The sequence below is a fragment of the Fistularia commersonii genome, chromosome 32, assembly GCF_037954325.1.
Source record: "Fistularia commersonii isolate RoL2024-O1a breed Wild chromosome 32, RoL_Fcom_v1.0, whole genome shotgun sequence".
Classification (NCBI taxonomy): Eukaryota; Metazoa; Chordata; class Actinopteri; order Syngnathiformes; family Fistulariidae; genus Fistularia; species Fistularia commersonii.
This window is the reverse complement of record NC_141315.1, coordinates 6,542,789-6,567,578: the sequence shown is the minus strand read 5'-3', so window position 1 is coordinate 6,567,578 and position 24,790 is coordinate 6,542,789. Positions and strand designations below refer to the sequence as shown.

The window sequence follows — 24,790 nt, the reverse complement described above, 5'->3', positions numbered from 1 at the left end:
TTCATATATAATTCACACAAGCAGAGTAACACTATGAGCAGCGATCGCACATCATCGTGAAAAAATAATACGATATAAAATTAAATGTATACTGCATATCCATGCTATTATCCGTGATATGAAATCACTGCCAAAGGTGAACCACGATACTGCAGACTGAAGCGATGCCCTTTCTTGTCTGCTTAAATTTGAAAAGAAAAAAAATTGCACGTGCATTATATTATATATCCATTCTGTTATCTGTTCCTATCCTTGTAATTGTCTTCGTCCTTTTAATTGTCTCTTCTATTTATATTCCTATTTATTGTTATTGTTGCGCTGCTGTGACAAACGAATTTCCCCCCATGGGGATCAATCTTATCTTATCTTATCTTATCTTATCTTATCTTATCTTATCTTATAAGGGCTGCACTTGCCAATAAGCTGCAAGTGTCCATTTGTGACATGAGATAATTACACAGGAAGATTTTTTAACTTTTAATTAAATACGTATTGTAACTGCTTTTTTTTGAACAGTGCCTGTAACACGTCTCATTAAAAAAAATAAACAATACAGTAGCCTACCAGGAAAGGTCATTGATCTCTATCTTCATCTTTATCCTGTGCGCTAAAACCACCAAAGTTTTCTTCAGTGTTGGAATAAAAAAGCCTCAGAATTCCTCTGTCACACACTTCCTTAGTATTGTTTTGCACGCTATGCACAGGAGACGCAGAGAACGATGCTGCCGTCGCTGAGCCAATCAGAGCGCAGGATACAGAACACCACGTTCTGTTTGGTGGCCACCCTAGAAAATGCTTATTTTGTCATAAATCAACTGAAATAATAAATATATTTAAAAGTATTTTAAATACGATATATGATACATTCGCCCATTCACTTGCTCCCTCCAAGACAATAAACGCTGGTATCAGATCATGATGGTGAAACTCATAGCCGCTGTGACTTCCTGGGTGATGTTTACCATTTTAGTGCTCGTCCTCCCTGACGCCCTCACGCTCGCTCTGTGCCGGACGCCAGCATTTGCTGATTTTTTTTTTTTTTTTCACCGATCATATTATCATGCGGTGTGTTTATTACCGGCTTGGAAAAAAAAAAAAAAAAAGGGTCTGCCCTGTTTTGCTTGCTCCGGCTGAGAATAGTTACTAACTTCTAAAAAAAGAAAAAAAAAAAAAAACAGAAAGAAAAAAATAGGTCAATTTTATCCTTTGGCAATCCGAAGAGAGTCATCCATGCTTTTATCTTTTTGGGAGGCGAACAGCTCTCAGGCCGGGCTTTGTCCCTCAGTGACTCCACTGAAGACCTGCTGGAGCTCTATCTATCTATCTATCTATCTATCTATCTATCTATCTATCTATCTATCTATCTATCTATCTATCTATCTATCTATCTATCTATCTATCTATCTATCTATCTATCTATCTATCTATCTATCTATCTATCTATCTATCTATCTATCTATCTATCTATCTATCTATCTATCTATCTATCTATCTATCTATCTATCTATCTATCTATCTATCTATCTATCTATCTATCTATCTATCTATCTATCTATCTATCTATCTATCTATCTATCTATCTATCTATCTATCTATCTATCTATCTATCTATCTATCTATCTATCTATCTATCTATCTATCTATCTATCTATCTATCTATCTATCTATCTATCTATCTATCTATCTATCTATCTATCTATCTATCTATCTATCTATCTATCTATCTATCTATCTATCTATCTATCTATCTATCTATCTATCTATCTATCTATCTATCTATCTATCTATCTATCTATCTATCTATCTATCTATCTATCTATCTATCTATCTATCTATCTATCTATCTATCTATCTATCTATCTATCTATCTATCTATCTATCTATCTATCTATCTATCTATCTATCTATCTATCTATCTATCTATCTATCTATCTATCTATCTATCTATCTATCTATCTATCTATCTATCTATCTATCTATCTATCTATCTATCTATCTATCTATCTATCTATCTATCTATCTATCTATCTATCTATCTATCTATCTATCTATCTATCTATCTATCTATCTATCTATCTATCTATCTATCTATCTATCTATCTATCTATCTATCTATCTATCTATCTATCTATCTATCTATCTATCTATCTATCTATCTATCTATCTATCTATCTATCTATCTATCTATCTATCTATCTATCTATCTATCTATCTATCTATCTATCTATCTATCTATCTATCTATCTATCTATCTATCTATCTATCTATCTATCTATCTATCTATCTATCTATCTATCTATCTATCTATCTATCTATCTATCTCAATCACAATCACGCTGGAATTGTTTAAAAAAAAAATTACAATTAAATTATATTTCCATTTTCCAGTAATGCTATTTCAAAGAACCTTAAAAAAATAAAAACTTGAGTTCAAATCTAATAAATGCATTTAAAAAAAATCTTACATTATTTTACAACCAACACAGTAAAAATCAATCTGGGTTCTGATCAGTACACTTTAAATCTAATTACATCAATGCTGAAAAAAATGGATAGAATATCTTTTCTGGAAAAGTATAAACACAAGCGATCAATGGTTTTTGCAGGTAATATTCGGATGAATCAGTCTTATAGACTTGGTAATGTCAGGAAACCGTGACGAATGTTGATCCACGTCTACTCAGTAGACGAGTTTCAGCGGCTCGCGCCACTTTGGCTCTGAGACCTCAACGCTGGCTTTCTGTCTCTACGGGGGGTTGATTTTAAAAAATACTCCTGTTGGTTTAAAAAGCGGTGAATGGTTCGGGGCCAAAATACATTTTGGATCTGCTGCTCCCTTATGAGACCCCTCAGGTCTTGCTCTCTGTCCCCTGAGTCTGAAGCGAGCACGCAGGGGCAGCGCTGGCTTTTTAACGCTCCACATATCTGGAACAAACCGCAGGTCGGCTTCCGCTCCCGTCTTCCGAATCACAGGCTGGAAACATCGTCCCCGCCACGGGTTTGCTTAGCTGCAACCACGTTTAAATATCTATTCGTTCATTCACTTATTATATACTCTGCATAGGGATGTCATTGGGCGAGAGGCGGGCTCACCCCGAATTCGTCAATTGCAGGGCCACATATAGGGACATGCAATCCATTCATGTATCTTGGGTGGGATAAATCACTCATCCTCTCATTCACTCCTCAAACAGGCATTCATCCTCTCATTTTCTCATCATATAGAGCCATAAAATCATTCACTTGTTCATTTACACTGTCTGTTGACTGCGGGAGGAAAAAGTGCTAAAACGCTGCCATATTCAAGTATCCATCCCTCAAATTGAAGTCTTTTCATATCGGATACGTTTAGCTATAAATATTTTGAACCTGTTTTTTTTGTTTGTTTTTTGAATTATATCCCCTAAATTTCCGAGGAGCAGCCTCGGTGTTAGGACGCCATAGCGTTTCCGATCAGTTTTGGGGAACGAGCTCGACGCAAAAATAAAGACAAATCCCCTCCAAGGGTTGAGAAAAACATTGATTTTTCTTTTTGGCAGAGTGTGACCGAAGCCGACCCCGATCAGAACACTATGACAAGGTTAAGCACGGATGTAAATAAAACAACTGAGCAAATATTGAACGTAACCTGGTTCTTCTCTTCCTCCGAATGCTAACCTGAAAACGCACTTCGTGGTCCTTCCGTCTCCTCGTAGCCCGCCGACCCATCGCAACAGTTTCGATTCGGTTTGTGTTTTACAACCACAAAGCGCAAAGGCCGTGGCCGTTTGGAGAAAAGTGCTCTACAAATACCATTTATTATTGATACGCGCTGATATCGAGGCCGCCCGCGCTGCGAGGAGGCCTCTCCGGTATTTTATGGGTCAGTTGACGGAACATCGCGGTTTTCTTTTGTCGCGTCTACGAGGAAAGAAGTGAACGCGAACATGAATCCGTGCACTCAGGGTAAAAAAAGGCAGACTGGGTTATATTTCAGCAAATAAAGAATTAATGTATATCTGTGTGTGTGTGTGTGTTTTCAGAGTATCTTTGCCCAGTTCCAGTTCAGCAGTGAGCGCGTGCTGCCGTCGGACGCGCTGCGGAGCGCCTTGGCCAAGACTTTCCAGGACGAGCAGCGCTTCCAGCTCGGCATCATGGACGACGCTGCCGAGTGCTTTGTGAGTCTCACACACACACACACACACACACGCACACACACACACACATGCACACGCACAAAACCACGCAGGTGTGTGTATGTGTGTGGGAACTCAGATTGCTTTGCGAGTGTCTCAAGAGCTTACCTAAAGTGGCCTTGCAAGAAACTAAATGTTTTATGTATTCTTTTAATGCACCCTGCATGTGTTTATTACTAGTTTATTACTATGGATGATGTCATGAGTCATTCCTTGTTTCTACAACCTCGTTATTTTTCAAGATGATATCACACAAGAGCTAAATCGTGACCCGAAGTAATTCGATCTACTCGCTAATGTGTTTTTTAAGGTTAATGGTATTTTCAGTGTGGAAATCACATTTAATTCATTATTATCATTAATAATATTTACTTCAGTTTCCTGAAGTGCATTTTAATAAACCGCATTTTTTCCCCCCTCACAGTCATTCACAAGTTTGATCCTCAGACAGCAGCATGAACTTAATCTCATATTAGTTGTTGATTGCATTTTTTTTTCTTTTTTTTTTTATCCCCCACTGTGAAATGCTGATTAAATGAAGGCCATTTTATCATTTTCAGCTGCTACGGGCTGCACTTTAATAGTCCCTAATGGGGTTTAAATAAATTAATTTGGCCAGATACGATCCCGGGATGCCGTAGTTCGGGGGATTCCAATATCTGACCATTACGGATCTAATGCTATTATTTCTAATGCCGAATTTCTCGGGACGCAAACTTAATAAACCGAGCGATGCCTCTTTCCCTCATCCGAGCTCCCGACGCCCGGCCGTGCTCTTTTGTCATTTGAGCTGACGACGCACAAAAACTAGCTTATAGCGCTGCTTTCAGGGACCTGGAACTGAAATCAGAATTCTCATCGCTGGCATGCTGTCAGAGGCAGGAGAAAAAAAAAAGGGAGGAGACGGAGGGAAAGAGGAGGCTGTTTCAGCTGCTGTAACTCCAAGCATGGCTTGATGGTCACATGTGATGAAAGGAACAGTAAAAGAAAATATTTTTTCTCATTTTTTCGTGACCACCTACTATATAAAAATGAAAATGTGTTTTATATTATATTTTTTTTCACCAGGAGACACTAATTCAAGGTTGGCCGCCAGCAAAGTGTGGCCACAATTTGCGGAAATGAAGTGATTTTTGATGATGATCTGACAGATAATGATTATATATGTGAAATAAATGTGTTATACAGGCCTAGATTTTTTTACACAAACGTGTGTTTGGTTTGAAATGTACTTAAGCGACGTCCTCACATTCTTTTTGTTCAACTCGCCCTGATTGCTTTCTGGCCTCCACTTTTTTTTTCTTTATCGCCTCTTTCTTTGTGTCTTGAAGGCCCCGCCATGCATGCAGTTTATGTGTGTGTCCATGCGTGTGTGTGTGTGTGTGTGTGTGTGCGCGCGTGCACGCCCAAGAGGCGCTTTCTGATTGATTGGTAGTAAACACATTCAGTCAGGTAGTCCGTTGGCTTCTTATGAAATATAGATGCTGCTCCCACGCCAGATTAGCAAGAACACCAGCGGAGTGGAACCCCTCAAAAGCGCATGAGGACACGATCAAACACACACACACACACACACACACGCACACATGGTTTATACATTTGTTCACATACATTATAAAATAAAACATTTACAAAACTCCTGGCTGATCCATTCTCACCCATTTCTCTTTGCCCCTATATCACACGCACACACAAACACATACACACACACACACACACGCACGCACACACTCTCACATGCAATCTAACGCGTCCACCGCTTTGCCTCCCTGCACGCTCCTCAGGAGAACCTCCTGATGCGCATCCATTTCCACATCAGTGCCGAGAGCAGAGAAGACATCTGCACCGCCAAACACTGCATACCGCACCAGAAGTTTGCCATGACCCTGTTTGAACAGGTGAGCCACGTGCACACACACACACACATACACGTACACATACATACACGCACACACACACACATACACACACGCACGCACTCCAAGCAAAGTATCTACATCATTCCATTGTCTTCAATGCAATCACCATTTCCTGTACAATAACCCTGACCTTGTGACTTTACTTGTAATATAGGTTACATATATTATTACATTTTAATTTTAATTTTTATTTATTTCTTCTGGTCATTACCGTTTTTATTTTATTTTTATATTTTATATTTTATTCTTTCTGTTTATATAGAGTTTTTATTTTTGATTCTTCTCCACTTTATTGTGTGAGCAGGAGCTGCTTCCAACAAAAACGATTTCTCCCTTGGGGATCAATAAAGTTTTCTGATTCTGATTCTGATACACACTTTGTTCTCGTATAAATCAGGGTTTCTGTGGGTCATTATATCGATTTTGCCGAAATGAAAGCCTTAAATAACATAACAATAGCATTCAATTCCATGTCTGGAGGTATTCAAAATTTAAATACACTTGATTGGGAAAAAACATGATTATTCGCAATTAATTTCGATCAGACTTCATAAACATTTAATAATGTTGATTGGAAAAGTGTGATGATTAGTTTGACCCTTTAATTGGCTATTGCTTACGGCGACGACTCTGACGGTGCAAAAAGTTACAACACCAGAGTTGGAGAAAAAAGGAAACAAGATAAGATAAACTGTATTGATCACCATAGGGGAAATTCCTAAAAAAAAAAGAAATATGCACTAATAATCATACATAAAACTAAATCCATGTGATGCTTTAGTTCCATTGTTACTCAGTTGGTCATTGCCAAATCTCTTCCAGATGTAAATGATTGCCATTACTATAAATAAATATATCTGCAGTCGGACGTTGGCATTAAATTTATTACAAGTGGCATTGAAAAGGGCATTATAAAGCATTAAATTAGATCAGCTGATACCTGCAGAAACCCTGTAATTGTATCCAAAAAGCAAACAGATGTCGCCCATCGGATCATTTTGACACTGATGTCTAAAACCGCGGGGCCTTTTGGAGCCATCAATAATGCACAGCGAGCGGAGCGACGGGCATAAGTGCTTTTTATTGGTGGCGATTAATGGATATAAATCAGATGAACAACACACAAGCGTCTTGTCAGTAGCCTGTAAATCGATCACTTTGCGGATTCCCAATCATTATCATCTCCCGTTAGCGACTCTTAAGATAAGGGGTTTGCGGGTCGTCAATGTTGCTGTCTCAACGCAGTGCTTTTTTTTCCGGATAGAAAGGTTTTTTTTTACGATCATCTCAAAAACAACAAGATCTTCAATGTGAATCATCAAGGAATCCATTGGAGACGCAAGTGTTCAGGAAATGTGTTTATACGGTAGCGGGTGACTTTTCAGTGCGTAAACAAGCGATGCTGCTGTTTAAAACCTTGGAAACTAGCGTCAACTGCAGATGCCGCTCCGTGCAGGGTGTCATCTCGGCTGCAGGGGAGGAGTTGGAAAGTTATTCAGCGCCTAAATGTCTAGTTTTGTGCTGTGCGTGGATAAAATGTACTGTACTACGAAGAATCTGAGTGTATGTATTCATGTTTGCAGTGTGTTTGTAACAGCTGTGGGGCCACATCAGACCCCCTGCCCTTCATTCAGATGGTTCATTACATCTCCACTACATCCCTCTGGTAAGACCACGTGCATGCACACACACACACACACACACACACACACACACACACACACACACACACACAGGCAAATAGATACCGCAGTAAATCTACAACAAGCTAGGTGACAGTTAAGACAGTGTGTTCTCTCCCATTCTGCGGGAGTCCTTTTCATTTGCCATTGAATGTCCCAATTCACACACACATACACACACACACACACACACACGCATGTGTACGTTCACCAACGTGCTAGAGAAGCTGAGGCTTAGTACAAGATCCCTCCCCCAACCCTGCAGGTAAATTGTCAAACCCGCTCAGGCAGGTAGCACAGTAAAAAGTATATATACACATGTGTGTTTGCGAGTGTGTGTGTGTGTTTGTGTGTTTTGAGAGCCGTTACATAAAAATTGCACCCAATGAAATAAGGTACAGGACAGTCATCAATCAGCTGTTTGATCCAGCCGGACCCTGAGGGGCCACCATAAATCCACACGCGGGCCCTGTTAGCATAGCCAGGCTATTTTTATTTTTATATATATATACATTCTATACCCCGCACAACCCCTGGTGCAAGTTTCTTGTTAAAGCGGAGGTAGCCAAATACGTGCTGGTCAGAGATGTATTTAACTAAAAGTGAAAAAAAAAAATCAGAGGGCAACGAACCCCAAAACAACAACAAAAAAAAAAAAAGAAAAAAAATGAAATTCAACAAGAAGTCAGACGTTCAGCAAAAAGAATGCAGGATTTCTTTTCTAGCTTTCCGGAGAGTCTGGAAAAGACAAGGCAGCACAAGGGGGTGGAAGTTGTGTGAAAGGGTTGAGGGAAAGGTTCGTCTTGTGCAAAAGGATTGGGGAGATTTTTGTCAAAAAAAATAAGAAATGCTGATTCACAAAACCCCCACGCGTGGCTCCGAGCTGCAGAAACGCAGCTGTCGTGCTCGCCGCAGACAATAACGCACGTTTGTGTTTGAGCCTCGAACGAAGGGCGTCATATGTTTTGTTTGTGTTAAGCTTTCAATTTCACAAGAGGAGTTTTGTTAATCTGCAATTTTATACACAATAGTTAGAGACGACATAGTCAATACATAAAGAAGACGACTCGTCGAAATCTATCATCTCACACCCGCTCACATCTAAGGACTAGTTTTTTGAGTTTTAATTCACAGCCCGGTCACAAATTGAGATTTACAGATTGTAAATCTTACAAGGTCGCTATTTACAATTTTTTTCCCCACCATGCAGTGTTTTCCCGGGGTTTTTGCAGAGCCTCTGCTATTTCAGTCCATCGCTTTTCCCTTTCTGAGAATTGACGTCGTCCACCGTTCATCCTTTACAGCAAACCACCACCAAAACCGCTCTGACAATTATTTGTCCTCCAGGTTAACGGTGTTTGGGGTTTCGTTGGAACTCATCTATTGGTTGTTTGTTGTGTTACGTCATGGCAACAACTGAAAAACTCTTGATACTGTCGCAAGCCCGAGAAAAATCAGAAAAAGACAATCTAATATACTTTTCTTATATTTCACGTTAGTGTGCCGTGACTCCAGTAAGACTCCTAAGATTTCCTCCCGACTTTTAGCTTAAGTCTGCGACTGTGAAAAACGCTGCGAAAGACAGAGATCGGTTTTAAATTGTGTGTTACTACTTGGGGGATTTAAACATTGGTATCAAAAACAGAGAAAGAGAGCGCATCTGACAGACGGGTGGCATTTGCAGACATTTGAGATGGTTTTGTTTATTTTGTAAAGCAAAAAAAAAAAATGTAGAGAGCAAACGCATTTCCTGGCTTGATGTAATTGGTGTGTGTGTGTGTGTGTGTGTGTGTGTGTAACCAGTAACCAAGCTGTGAGGATGCTGGAGTGCAGAGAAAAACCCACACCGGACATGTTTGGCGAACTTCTCCGCAACGCCAGCAACATGGGTGATCTGCGCAACTGTCCTGTGAGTACACGCGTACACACACACACACACACACACACACACACACACTCACGGACAAAATTCTGTGTCCACTGTTATTTGTCCCTTCTTTAGTACGCTGTTGAATATTTAATATTTTTTTAAAAATGTCATCGGGTGAGAATAAAGGCGATGAAATATATTTTAACGGTATGAAGAAAACATATTAAATAATACAGATATTGTTATTATATAACCTCTGCTGATGGTTTTACCCTGTCTGTATTTTCAGCTTCTGTATTACATAATCAGCAACTCATTTACATTTTAACCCACCTCCCTTTTCCCCTTTTTTTTTTTTTTTTTATTACCGGAAGGTTTTTTTTTTTTTTTCTAAACCGTCCTCGTTGACCTCCTTTACAATAAAACCACGGCGATAATCGTCTTCACGCAGTGGAGATCTGGAGATTTGGGGGGTGAAAATTGGTTTAAACCAAAAATGCTTTGGATAAAGATTTGGAACAACGAAAATAACCGGACCTGTAAGCGGGCATTAGCGGGGTCCAAACCCCACCCCGGTCACGCCAAGTGGTCGGCAACCTTCTTCGCTCAAAGAGCCATTTGGACCCCATTTCCCATTAAAAAAAAATAAAAATCCATTTTCACATCTAAAATGAAATTAACGCTGCACATATATTTTTTTCCCTTTATGCCATGAATAAAAAAAAAAAAAAATCTGCATGCAAATAAAGATATTTTCAAACTTAAAAAAAAAAAAGGGTCAAAGGTCCTTGTAAAATACTCGAATAAACTACTCAGACAGAGGAGTATTTCACTGGTCAGTACAAAATATATATTTGCAGATGAAATAGCTCATTAAAAAGTTTTTTTTACCTGGTTAATGTGATTTTTTTTTGTCCTGAACTTCAGCAAACTTTTCAGTGCGTCACGGCTGTCAAGCTAAAAAAGAAATGGCATTGCTGGGACATATTAAAAATGATAATTAAAATTAAAATTGTTTTTTTGTTGTTTTCATGTTACAAGATCACCATAATCTTCCAATTCAGAATTATGATTCTGAAAATAATTAGCTAAAGTAAAATTGATTTAGATTAAATACTCTTGATATCATATAATACTACATAAAGACATTCTACATGAAAAATTAATATTTTCAAAAGCTGAAGGGAGCCGCAACACACACACACATACTGCCATTTCCAAACAGACCTCAGAAAAAATACTTTTATTTATTTTTCATTTGCATCCCAAACAATTTGGTGATATAAATTCCCGATTATGGCTTACAGGGGGTTTCAGTGTGCTAACTGGCCCGGGATATTTGGTATATGAAAATTAATGACCCAAGTATCGTGTTAACAGGTTTAACTGTTGTCATGACATGCCCTATTTGCTGATTCGACCGTTAAAAAATATTGCCAGCCGACTGGTAAAGCAAGGAAAACCTCATGTCACGTCCTTTTCAAAAGAGAATGAGAATAAATACGTTAAAGGACGAGTAAAAGGAAATAGACTGAAGTAGGTAGTTGATTGGACAAAGTGTTTGATTTCTTAGTTCTGCAGGATTTTGCAATTTGTGCCGCCACATGGGAAAAAGCGCTGTCGCTGAATAGATTGCGCCCAAGCTTCGGCCCCAAGCTTCTCTCCCCCCGTCTCCTTCCTCGCGGATCTTTTGTAAAAAGATCACCGCCCCGCGCATTTGCTCGAACAAAGTGCTGGCAAAATTTTTCAAAAAAATCCAGAGATTCATGTAAAAAGTCGGTCTTTATGTGCAAAAATCCATGCATGATTGAAAGTCAAATAAAAAAAAATGATAAAGAATTGGCCAAAACAGTTTAATACATGACACCATTTGAAATATACAGTATATATATATGTAGTATATGAGTATAAATAATAAATGTATATGTGATAAATATAATATATGTGTACATATATAGGCTGCATTTGTCTGCACAGGTGTCAATGTTGTACACATATTTTTTGTTTTCACTTTTAATTAAATACATACCAGTAACATCCACAAATATGTACTGGAAATGCTTATTTTCCTAACGGTACCTGTTACACGGCTTATTGAAAAGATGAATAATGAATGATACAAGCAAAAGTCCATACATTTATCGATTTTCTAGCTCTCCAACTGATTGCTATCTTCGTCTTCCTCGTGCGCACTAAAGTTATTACAGTCGTCTTATTCGGCGGCAAACTTGAACAGCCTCAAAATTTCACGGTAATTTCATTGGTCTGATGTGACGAGGCTAAATGTTTTGTTTTGTTAGACCAAAAAAATAATAAACTATGTCTGTATACATACATACATCAATGCGGGCGGCCTTCTGCCTCGACTAGGTGAGGTTGAAAGCGACCCAAGGCTTGAGAAAGAAGAAGAGGAGCAAGAAAGCAAGAATGTGATAAAGACTGAGTGACAGAATGAGCTCAAAATAATAATAACATGGCAGATACACTGTGATAGCTGCCATGATACAGTAATAGTTTTAATAGTAACAATGGTCGCCGCAGTAGATTAAGCCACATCCCTTGGGAACCCGTGACATGAGAACATATTAGGTTGCTATAGTGGATAGGATAGGGGCTAGCTTAGCATTAACCGCTTGCTTAGAATGAAACGAAAGGCCTTTCGGTATCCGAAAAAATACAAAAAACAAACAAAAAAAAACCCGGTCCATTTGTACTCGTCGCATGCTTTCTTTGCATCCGAAATCCGCTTAAGATTGCAAATAATCACTTGCTACCTTCGTGTGAGTAAACACATGTTATTATGTCTGCCCCTTTTTTCAGGAAGCGCAATTTCTTAACATTTCCCTAAAGTCGTTTTGTTTCGGTTTTTTTTCCTCTTGAAAAACGGCATCATCAGCATTCTGCAGAACCACCAGCCAGTCCTTTGTCCGGCAGCGCTGTTATATAACCGGCGCTCTCTCAGAGAGGCCCCCGCAGAGCCGCGGCCACGGCAGAGTGTAAAGACGACGGCGAGAGAAAATAAAAATCTTTGCATATGAAAAAGACACGGATGACACGGTTTATTATCAGGCATCAGGCCGAAGCTGTTTGCGCGGTCGTTTTGATGAAGGATGTCGTCGCTTGCGTCCCCTTCCTTCAACGAAACTAGCAAAGCATCCAAAGCTGCCTGACGCCCGCATAAAAATAAGGGGGGCTTTTGTTTGTGTGTGTGTGTGTTTGGTGTGCGTGGATTGCGTTTGGCAAAGAGTCTGGTTGCCGGGGTGCTCTCAGGCTGTTTCTGAGCATCGTTCTGCCAGCGCTGCGTGCACGCTTACGTGCGTGTGCGTTTGTGTGTGTTTGTTAGGGCTCGTGTTTGTGCACCGGTGGGTCATGACTCAAAGGAAGGATCCGGGACACACGGTCCTGAACTCAACAGAAGGCTCGGAGGGGGGACAAACGCAACTCGACGTTTTTTTTGTTGTTTTTTTTTTTTATTCCTCCGTCATCCTGTCCTCGACCCTTTTTTTCCGTCCGTTCTCTCGCCTTTTTTTGTCTCGTTGGGATTGGACGGACGGTCCTGGAGATCTGAGTCCACTGGCCTGTTGGGTAATACAGGCAAATCCTGTAAAATTGGGCAAATAATTAAAAAAAAAAAAAAAAAAAAGTATAAAAAATATTAAAACTAGTTAGTAAATGTATTATTACATTATCTAATCTCTATCTATCCATCTATACATCTATCCATCCATCCATCCATCCATCCATCCATCCATCCATCCATCATAATCCTGCTGGAATTGCTTAAAAAAGTCTAAAAATGACAAATAAATTATGTGTCAATTTTTCATAAATGCACTTTCATATGACCAGAAAATAAAAAAAAAACTTGAATTGAAATCTACTAAATGCATTTAAAAAAGTCTTACATTATTTTACGACCAACACAATAAAAATCAATCTGGGTTCTGATCAATACACTTTGAATTCAGTTCCATCTATCTATCATCCATCTGCCCATCATCCATCCATCCAAGTTGGAAGCCTTTACTGTATTACTATTACTATCATTTATTTACTTTTTAAAAAGATTTTTATTGAATGATAAGGGTAAACATATTGTATTGCATTTTTTTGTCTTTTATTTCATTTGTTAAGCATGTAAACCAGGTAAGGTGTTTATTTTGTACATTGATTTGTAAGCATATGTGAACGGCCGATGGAGTGGCGAGGAGGAGGCGCTGTATAAAATCTCGCTAAGGGTTCCACATTTAACCATTAACAAGGATGAATAAAACGAAAAAAAACAACTCGATCACGCTCTGTTTTCCGCTCCGTCACAGAGTAACTGCGGGGAGGTGTTACGCATCCGCCGGGTGTTGATGAACTCGCCCGAGATCGTGTCCATCGGACTGGTGTGGGACTCGGACCACTCCGACCTGGCGGAGGACGTCATCCACAGCCTGGGGACCTGCCTACGCCTGGGAGATGTAAGCTGACGCCAGGGTTCGGCCGTGACCTCTGTGCCCCCCTACCCGCCCCGGTGTGTGTCAGATGAGGTCGTAACAAAGCCGGGAGCCAAAAGTTTGAGTAAATGAAACCGGCAGTTTGAATGAGAGGAGCATGAAAAACACAGACCAAAGTAGCGTAACTGAGCGCGGGTAACCGAGCTAACAGGAAACGCAGATACCTTATTTGATCGTGAGAAGACGGACCGTCGTGAGCTCAGGAAGCTGTTTCTGTGCAAATTTCATCCCGTTTTAAACATTTCTACCAAAGGAAACGGGACTTTTTGCGTCTTCTCCTTTCGGGTATGGCCAATCACATGCCTCCATCTACCCCTCTCCTCTGCATCCTCTTCTCCCACACCAGCTCATTTCCCGTTCTTTTTCACCCCATCCATTAATGTCCTCGCCGGTCCTCCTCTAGAGGCAGTTCCAACCCGAGCATACCAGATCTTCACTTCCCTCCTCCACTCCTTCGTCCATGTCCAAACCATCTCAGCCTGACTTTATCCCCAGAAAACATCTAACATGTGCTCTCCCTCTGATGGACGCATTCCTGATCCTATCCGTCTTCCTCACTCCCAAGGAGACCCTCAACAGCTTCATCTCTGCTTCCTCCAGTTCCACGACACGTCTTTTCCTCTGCGTCTCTAAAGCAGGGGCCTCAGACTCGAGGCCCTCGGATCAATATTTTGTGGCCCCCTTACTGAAATCAAATCTTTGTGTCAGTGCGGCCCGCGCGTTTTTTCTGACATGCATCTGGGGGTTTTATACAGTGGGTTTAAAAAAAAAAAAAAAAAACACTGAAAAAAAACTGAAAAAGTAACTTTGCAATGTTTTTTTTTGCTTCAAAATATGAAAACAAAATGATTTTTTTGATGAAAAAATATCTCGTGGCATTGTAGAAACGATCTTTTCTTTCCTTATTTCTATAAAAAAAACGCAAAAGTGATAGCAAAAAAAAAAACAGACAAAATTATAAAATTTGATGTTTACCCAGAATAACATAATAATATGCTCCCTATCAATTTTCTAATAAATTCTAGTGGCAAATTTTCCCACGGTGACAAGATTTTCTCTTTTAACCCAACAATATTTTTAGGGTGTAATTTCATCAATTCTTTTTTTAATATTCATTTCTAATTGTAATTTGTCATGTATTTTAGAGGAACAGTTCATTACATATAAAGATTTTTGTAATTTACCTGTTTACCTCCTTTACACTAAATACATACAACATTGCTGCTCTCCCCACTGCCTTCCATTCTGGACGGTACCGTCACACTTTTCTCCAAACTTCTTGACCGTGTTCCTTCATCTCCTTTTGCATTCTAGTATACTTTTTTTGCGTCAGCTAACATTCAGAGTATTATTGGAATTGAAAAATAGCCCCAAATTTTATCCCCTTATTGTTGCTACATTCATACAGCATTTAGTAGTGTACCATACATAACTTCCCATTATGTCACCTTTTCGACTACTTTTTTGGAGGGAAGGGGGATGATGTCGTGCCTTTTCAAGATTGGTGTCAAGTATCCCGCTCCAACCGATGCCCTTGCGGTCTCATATTCCGGGATGCGACCGCTCGCCGATCCCATCAAACAACGGATTTGTCACCGGCGAGTTTGACCAGGTCGTTCCTCTCGGGGTAGCGTCTTTGTGGGTATAAAATGGCACAAAAACAGAAGTAAAACCCCTTTCTGTTCTAAAGTAATATCTACGTAGACTACCTTTTGACTGGCTTCGCGGGGCACGGTATTTATACCCTTACCGAAGAAGTGTCGCCCAAAGGCTTGAAAAAAAAGGATGTTCTGGAGCCAGAGCTGACAGTCCTCTGCCCCCGAATACTGCGAGACAAAAGTTGGCAGCGAAGGGCACGATGCATTTCCTGACAAGCTCGGAGGCCATGTGCCAGTTTTAACAATGCCAGAGGCGGGGTTCTGTGACCCTGTCATACGTTTGATCCAGCATTTCTGCTGCAGACTGATAATGACTGGTTTTATGGACTAATTTAGAGTCTGGGGAGAAAAAAAAAGATAATTTTTGCTCTGAATTTTGTCTTATGGCCACCTTAATAACGCTAACCAGTCACTGAATTTGGGTTCTGACCCAGACTTGTAGGCACAGGGACTCGATAAAGTGCAGAGTTAAGAGGGGAACGTCACCCATTCATGTGTTTCTGCTGGGCAGCCATGTGGGAAGTTTGCATTTTGAAGAAAATTTGCCTCTCGCAGATATCAAACAACAAAAGTCTTTTTGTTGTTTAGAAATCATTTAGGAAACCCTCGCGTTCATCGTTTCCGGGGGGGTCGGGGGTGAGACGATTATTCTACAGAACCTGTTTTCAGGAACGCTAAATGAATTCGTAAGAGGAACGGAGTCGACGGGGGGGCAGGGGGAATTTGGAATCGACGCGTTTCTCAAAAACAAAAAACAACAGCATATGTTGCGTCTGAAGTTTCCCGGGGAATATTTATTTACCAAGTGAGGAGAACAGACTCTTCTGCCAAACACTTTGAAGACCTGTGTTTATAATGATCGCAAATCATATATATATAAATTCATTTTTTCTTTTGAGAACAGCTCTCATTTGGGACCAATCGTTTTCTTTTTTCCTTTTTTTATGTGCGAGGCAAATATTTAGACATAGAATTAGTACTGTGAATTGCCATACACCATGCAATACGGTGACCGAGTACACAAATGTGTGCGTCCAGTGTGCTTGGCAACCGCAAACCTATTTAAACCCGGCTGCTTTCACACTTTGTACACGTGTGCGACCCCTCACACCCCCCCCTGCGAATAACGTCAGAGCGTTTTAATGCCACTGTAACATCTCCAGACACGCACCCGAGTGATATCTATGAATAATGGATCGGAGGAATATGAATGTTACAGTGAGTAAAGTCAAGTACCCCCTCCCTCCATCCTTCCCAAAACCCCTTTCTCTATCTCCTCACCCCCCCAAACCTGGTGTGAGATGCAGCTAGTTGTTAGATACAAATCGAGGGGTGGTGGGGGGGAAGGGGGGGTTAATGTATTTCCTGCTTTTTGTGTCATTATGTCAGGAAGGGGGGAAAAAAAAAAAAAAGTGGATGCATCTGCCTCCTCCTGCTTCCCCCCCCCCACCGTTTCCGTCGCTTTCTTTTCTGTCTAGCCCCCTCCAGCTTTCATTAGGTTACATTGTGCCGGTGCTGACGTGCTTTTTTTGTCTTTTAAAATAGCTCAAAATGTCAGCGTCGGAATAACATAAAGACGGGATGCAAAAAAAAAAAAAAAAAAAAAAATTAAAATGGCCTGACAACCATCACGTGCACGGGAATGGAAATAGCGGCCGCAGCGGCTGACCTTCCTGCTGCATCACCGTCAGGTTTATGCATCTTTTTTTTTTTTTTTTATCGCCAGAGAGGCGATGCGGGTCGAAGGATTACTGCATACTAGGTGTGCGAAAAATGTGCTAGTAGTCACATTAACTCTCTCTTCCTCCTGCTGCTGCACACCTCTCCCTCTCTTCCCTGCATCTCTCCCTCCCTCCCTCCTTCCCTCCCTCTCTCTCTCTCTCTCTCTCTGTAGTTGTTCTACCGTGTGACAGAGGAGAGGGCTCGCCAGGCAGAGCTCTACTTGGTGGGCATGGTGTGCTACTACGGCAAACACTACTCCACCTTCTTCTTCCAGACCAAGATACGCAAATGGATGTACTTCGATGACGCCCACGTCAAAGAGGTGAGAGTCAGTTTAGCGTCCGGATGCTGCAGAGCGGAGGGGTGGGGGGGAGGAGGGGGTTACAGTACAGTACTGCACAGTACGTGCTGCATCTCTACTTGTGCAGGAGCCGGGGGCGAGGGGGGGCGGGGGGGTTCTGCCGTAGCTCAGTTCAAGTACTGCATGGTCAGTTCTTCTCCTTCTTCTTCTTCGCCGAATGTCAAAAAGAAAATCCCTCGAGGTGAAATGATTGTTTTGAGAGCGTTGCTTTTTTTTCCGGTCAAAGTGCGGTGCAAAGTGAGTGTGTGTGTGTGTGTGTGTGTGTGTGTGTGTGTGTGTGTGTGTGTGTTTGTGTGTGTGCAATGGGCCAAGTCAGGTGTTCATTTGATGAAAAAGGTGGAATTGTGTGACATAATAGGGGACGCGCGGCAGCAGAAGATGCGTTTGACCTTCTGCTTCTGATGAAATTGTCTAACATTGCAGCTTAATAAGGACAGACTTGGGTCTGTGTGTGTGAGCGTGTGACAGCCTTGTGTTTTTTTTTTTTTTTTTTCACATATGTGTGTGTTTGTGTGTGTTTCCCTCTCGCTTACAGATTGGCCCGAAGTGGAAGGACGTGGTGTCTCGCTGTATCAAAGGCCACTATCAGCCCCTGTTGCTGCTCTACGCTGACCCCCGTGGGACACCGGTGATACTGCAGGAGAGCTCCAACCCCTGTACCGGCTCCAACCCGCAGCTGGAGCTCCAGCACTGCAGCAGCAAGGCTGGTTACGACAGTGAGGACTCTGGTACGGCGAGGAGGACGCACTCTGCCACCGATGTTTATCATCAAGGGGGGTTGGATGGAGGAGGAGGAGGAGGAGGAGGAGGAGGAAGGGTCACACCTACAAAGCCTCTGACCTTCAACCCGATAATCCAGCTAGTGTATTCTGCAGAGCCGAGAACTTGTTTTTTTTCTGCGTACGGAGTTTCGGATTTTACAAAAAAAAAAAAAGCGTCGTTCATCCTGTTTTCTCCCTTCCAGGTCGTGAGCCGTCCATATCCAGCGACACTCGGACGGACTCTTCGACGGACAGCTCCAGCCACCGGACGTCCCGTAGCCGGCCCCTCCACCAGTCCACGGGCAGCCACCTCTCCAGCGAGTCCCAGACCACGGTGGTCTGCAATTACGACGCGGGCACGCCGCCGCGCGGTGCTGACGGCAGAGGTAAAAAAAAAAAAAGCAAGCGAAAGCCACGGGCGCTATGAGCGTTGCGAAGAACCGCGAGGAAAAAAACAAAAAGAGTGGGGGGGGGCGAGCGCCGGGCCGTGCTCCTCGGCGGTTCAATTAGGGGAGGAAAAAAGATCAATTTTTAGTGGGAATATGTGAAATCGTTCTTTTTGAAGCCTCTTCAGGTTATGCGTCTCATTAGTGGCTATTCTCATATTTACCCGACGTAATTGCTCCCCGTGGGATAGCGGTTATTGGATTTACTTCCTCGCTCTTACTCGACCCCCTTCTTCTTCCCCGGCGTTTCAGAGACAGCGGTGGAGGGTCCTCCCCGTCCTCCCTCTCCTCCGTTGCAGGAGTACAAAGAGACGGCCGTCTTCCTCCTCTCCTCACGCCGGCCGCTCACCTCGTCCTCGTCCTCCTCCCGTCCCCTGTCTTCCTCGTCTTCGTCAGGAGTCGGGGGCTGCGAAGGCGGGGCCGGGGGGCCTCACTGGGAGGATGAAAGCACCAGCAGCGAGAGCAAGTCCAGGTAGCGCGTCTCATTCGAAACCTGTGTTTTCACAACTTTAGCTAATTGGTTGTTTATTTTTTTTTTTTCCACATCCTACGGAGGCGCAAACGCTTTCAAAACTTTCACGCGATCTCAGAGCCTTTCGGTGTTAATTTAGCGGCATAACAGTTGCACGGGCGAAGAGCCTCTTGTAGCTAACTTATTCCAAACTGGATTTACAGTCGCCGTAACTGTTTCAAGCATCTGGGTAATAAGTAACTCAGCTCACGCAGCGGCCAATCGAATTGCTCGTTACACGTCGGGTGACGGGGTCCAGCTGCCGCCAGCGCTCGAGGGCCGTTAGAGTTCGATGGATTTCAGCTTCCCTCTGCTTCTCGACCAGATTGAGAAAACGATAAAACGGATGATGGTCTCTCGGAGGCCTCGCAAAAGCCGTGGCGTGAAATTCAAAAATTGGCGATCCTTGAGGTTTTTTTTTTTGTATTGTTTTTTTTTTTTTTTTTTTTTTTTTGTTTGTTTCCAAAACAGCCGAGCCGTTCCACGAGCAGGGGTTTGACGAAGCTGGTGGGATTCCAGGAAAACGAGCGCGATTGTTATTTTGCCGCAACAGGGCCCGAAAACAGAGCTTGCTGGGCTATTGGGCGATATCGGCTAATGTTATAGGTGTCATGGCCACCAGGGGGCGCCAGAAATCTGCACCCATATTCTTATAATATTAAAAGTAGTTTTGACTATGAACTCATAAAATGGAAATAATACCAAATAAACCCAAGTAATTTATTACTATTATTATTATTTATTCACTTATGAACAACATTTTTGTTCCTTGACAAGGGTATTTTGTATGTCAGATTTTTTTGTTTTTAGATTTATTTGCAACTTTTCAAGCATGTAAATTGTGTGACACATTATCTTATGAATTAAAGATGACGGTAAAAACAGCGCGGGTGTGATTTCCAAAGAAAAGCATCGCCCAACACGTTTTAAAGATCTAAATTGTATTGTTTTTGAAACGGCTTCATGTAATTTCATGGGACAAACTGGTTGTCAAAGAAGCATCAGTAGTTTGAGATTGAAATTACACTTATTTTAGCGCGGTGGTAATTAAACATCCGGTGTATTTGCTATTGTCATCGGTCACCCAGTTCCTCTGGAGGCTGCTACCGGCCAACCTGGAGACCCAGGAGAGAGGCCTTGAACATCGACAGCATCTTCTCCCACCAGAGCCAGAGAGGCTGCCCTCCCGCCTACCACACTCTGCCCGGCCCCTCTCACCCTCCGGAGGCCTTGGAGGCCTTCCCCCCGCCGCAGCCCGCCACCCCTCCGCAGCCGGGGCTGCAAGAGGCGGAGGGGAGGGAGGCGGCCGCGTCGGAGGCTGGCTTCGGGCCGCTCGGGCAGCCCAGGCCTCTGGGCGGCGGCGGGCGGACGATGGGTCTCCCCGCTCCGCCGCCTCTGAGAGGGGTGGAGCACCAGCCGCGTCTGATCCAGAGGATGGAGAGCGGCTACGAGAGCAGCGAGCGGAACAGCAGCAGCCCCGACAGGTAGAGAGAAAACCCACCAATCACAACCTCTGGCTTAGGCGGCACTTCCTGTTTCGTTTCCATGGCCCATACAGTGAATGGGACATTAAAAATAAGGCTTAATACATCAGTTGTGGACATTTAATGGACAAATATCTCTCGTAGGAGCCGGGATAGAAGAGGGAAATTAAATATTTTGCTGCTTTTTCACAATTCGTCACAGGAGCGAGGAACATTTGTCTTCGCACGAGTTTGGAATCACGCATTATTGTGTTTCCACTATTTTCCTTTAAGTTGTATTCAGTAAATTACGGTAAATGTATAAAGGACATTCATCGACAAGGTATTGTTTAATGGTCTGACTTTTATTCCGAACCGTCCTCACAGGGAGGTGGGGCAACAGAAACGGGTGCTCATGTCAGGACCCTCATGGCGTTCCGTGCCCAAGTCAAAGAGCAGCGGCGCCATCCTCCAGGAGCTGCCCTCTCCCAGCTGGGGCGGCGCCGTCAACATCGGTGCGTTTTCGGCCCGGCGTTTGCACACTCCCCTTTCATGAGTAAACCCATAATCGTAATTATTTCTTTATTCCCAGGCTCGGGGCGCAGTGAGCTGGATGAACTGCAGGAGGAAGTGGCGAGGAGAGCGCGCCAGCAGGAGCAGCAGAAGCGGAGGGAGGCGGAGCAGGAAGCGGCCATGGGATTCAACCCCAAGCCCAGCAAATACATGGACCTGGACCAGCTCCAACACCAGGGTACGCTCGGCGACGACGACAACTTACACGTTCGCACGCGTTAGATAGGTTTTAACCCTCATATTATGTAAAGGGTCAATTTGACCTTTTCACCCATTGACCCAATGGGTCAAATTGACCCTTAACATAATATGAGGGTTAATGTCTCCTCTTGAATACAACGGCAAAATAGGAATTTTAAGAGGAACTGGTTATTTAACAGTAAATTTGTCTGATAAATGCTCATTACTCACATCATCACAGATAGTGTTTTATTAGTTATGAAGTTTATTCATCTTATATCTTTGCTGTTGGTGAAGCATTTCAATGTTACTGCAGAGGAGATAGACCAACCTTTTGGACCAGGATGGTTCTCATATTGGAAACTCTTACCTGCCGATACTGGATTTATCTGTAATATTGATATCAGCCAATATATTGGTCCGGCTTTACTGTTTACCCGTGGCGTGCGGTGAGGTTCATGGCTGGTGAGGCAGACTTATAATTTTAAGAACTCAAAAAAAGTATTTTATTCCCATTTCAATTGGCAGCGTGCATACTGACTACGTTCCTCACACACACACTCACACGTCAACGTAAACATATACATACGAACATATTTGATTCAGAAAGAACGTCAGGAGACAACGGATAGAGGAAATGTGCGATGCACCCTCCATGTGTTCCAAATAATTCATATTCATTGTAAAGAAATAAAAGTATATAGTGGTTCATTTCAATTTTAACTCTCAGTTAAATTTTTTATTGTTAAAACTCTGTTGCTTTAATCAGTTTTGATACAGGCTGCTCATCCAGAGGATAACAAGAAAAAAAAAGATAATAAAATCACATGAGACCAATTTTTTTCCAAATTCTTGTATTTTTTTACTTACTCGCATCAAGTGAAAACAATTTGTGGTCTTACCTTTATTTTTATACCAAGTCCATTGCGGCTATCCAACTCCGCAAAATGCTCCTTTCGTAAAAATTAACTGTATTTTATTTTATTTATCTTATTCATTTTATCCTCTGTTGCTTACAGAGGGATGGCAGCAACAAGCACCTGCTAGCTGATATACACCCCCTTTAGGTGAGGCACGGTACTGCCTGCCTCACCTTGTGACTTTTCTCAGCGGTTTATTTTCTGATCAGCCAGAACATATACATGATAGAACAGAACATGGTAAAACACATCAGCGACATGCTGGGAAATAGAAACAAACAGGCGTGCAGAGGTGAGGCTCACTTTGGATTTCTGCTCTGGATTTAATAGGTAATGCACAACTTCAATAACTTTTACAAACGGAAATGTAAAAAAAAAGTTTGAAATTATTGAAAACACATAGAAAATACATCTATAATACAAATAAGAGAATAAACATTGATATTTATTTTAGGTTTTCATTATTAGCTTTTTTTCTGATGACAGGTGAGGCAGAGCCTCACCTGCCTCCCCTGAACCGCACGCCACTAGTGTTGATGGTGAACTATGAACTTCACTTCTTTTATAGAACTGTGTGTGTTTTGACCTTTTGCTATATTTTTTCATTTATTTAAAAAGAAGGATTCAATGCTGTTGAAAGGGATGGGACATTTTGCTGAATTGTCATGTTGTGAGATGTGTTTTCACCTGGTCACAACGACCGGTGTGTCCACATTTTGTTTTTTGACCTGATCTCTGTCCTCATTCGTCTTTCCGTCTGTCTCTCCATCTGTGTCTTCCCACCCCGATTTTTTTTTATTGAACTTTTATCAGTTCATCGTACTTTCCTCTTAAACCCTTCCTTTTCGTGTTGTACTGTGTGACAGCATGTGTGCGAGCTGAAGCCTTTTTTTTTCCACTTTCCTGAAATCTTCTGTGAGCTGTTTACTGACCACCAAAGGTGGGGAAAAACCAAAACCCAAAAGCCCCTTGTATAAGATCTGAACTTTAACCTCACCCCCAAAATTCAGGGGAGTCTAAAAGAATACTCATTTTATTTGGTTTATCAATATTTATATATGTATCAAATGTATGTGTAATGAGGCTTTGGGAATTTATTTTTTCAATACTGAAAAAAGCGTGTCACAAGCGACCTTGCGGGTTGCTTTTAAAAATTTAAACACCAGCTAAATTCACTAATGAATGAAAACGAAAGCGCTCCCCATTATGCGACACATTATTTTCAGATTTCATTATATATATTGATACCAAAAAAGGAGGGATGGGTGAAAATAATTTTTTACATTTTTGTTGATATAGTTTTTTTGTTTTTTTTTTGTTGATATGGTCTTGTTTTGTAGTCCGCGCGCACGTGAATATGCTTCCCACCGGCTTCCACAGCCGTAGAAACCAAGACTCCATCGGGTCTCAGTATCTGAGCTGCGCTGGGTATTTTCCCGGGACACATTGAGGTTATTTTCTCGACATTGCCTGTTTGGCATCTTGATGACTCACTGTGCACCACAGCGGGTGGAGAGGGAGCGTTCGACGCTGACAGCCTCTCCTTTACCCAGCGAATCTCTTTTGAGCCCCCCTCCCCCTTCCTCCCTGAAGGTGGTACGTATCAGTCCCCCCCTGCAGGCTCCCGATGTCCGTTTCGCTGCACCAAATACCAGACCGTCGAAGTATTCCTGCAGGAACTCAGTGCCAATAGGTCTTACGGGCCGGAAACAAAGACGACAGGCTGAGCTCCAACCATTATTTTGAATTCCTCAACAAGTTCATAAAGGATAAGTGTAGAAATATGAAGAGCCCATAGGGGGAATTATATTGAATTGGTTTAACCCGTTTCCTCTCAATGATGCTCATAGGAAACACCAAACAGACTGAACTTACCGTCAAAAAGTTATGTGAATATATAAATATATGAAAATGGTGTATGTATATAAAAAAAAATGGAATTTGGAGTTATAGGAAAAATTCTTTGTCCCCCCCATCTAATTTTACAACTTTAGATTATCTGCAAATGCGTTTTTTAGACAGCTGATGGCTGAGAAAGCAGAGCTTA

The 24,790-nt window shown here is 42.0% G+C and overlaps 1 protein-coding gene across 2 annotated transcripts in view; it reads left to right on the top strand.

Annotated features, from left to right (window-relative positions):
• Positions 1-24,790, top strand: part of usp54b (ubiquitin specific peptidase 54b) — a 51,822-nt gene that overhangs the window by 16,434 nt on the left and 10,598 nt on the right. For both annotated transcript variants that reach the window (XR_015104201.1, XM_086139574.1), the window contains exons 3-14: positions 4,023-4,157; positions 5,960-6,073; positions 7,678-7,760; positions 9,580-9,685; positions 13,966-14,112; positions 17,701-17,850; positions 18,425-18,617; positions 18,854-19,036; positions 19,349-19,568; positions 20,696-21,091; positions 21,458-21,585; positions 21,663-21,821. Coding sequence is in view for 1 of the 2 variants with exons in the window: in XM_086139574.1 (XP_085995700.1) it covers positions 4,023-4,157; positions 5,960-6,073; positions 7,678-7,760; positions 9,580-9,685; positions 13,966-14,112; positions 17,701-17,850; positions 18,425-18,617; positions 18,854-19,036; positions 19,349-19,568; positions 20,696-21,091; positions 21,458-21,585; positions 21,663-21,821 (2,014 nt within the window). In the remaining variant the exon portion in view is untranslated. The remainder of the gene's footprint in view (positions 1-4,022; positions 4,158-5,959; positions 6,074-7,677; positions 7,761-9,579; positions 9,686-13,965; positions 14,113-17,700; positions 17,851-18,424; positions 18,618-18,853; positions 19,037-19,348; positions 19,569-20,695; positions 21,092-21,457; positions 21,586-21,662; positions 21,822-24,790) is intronic.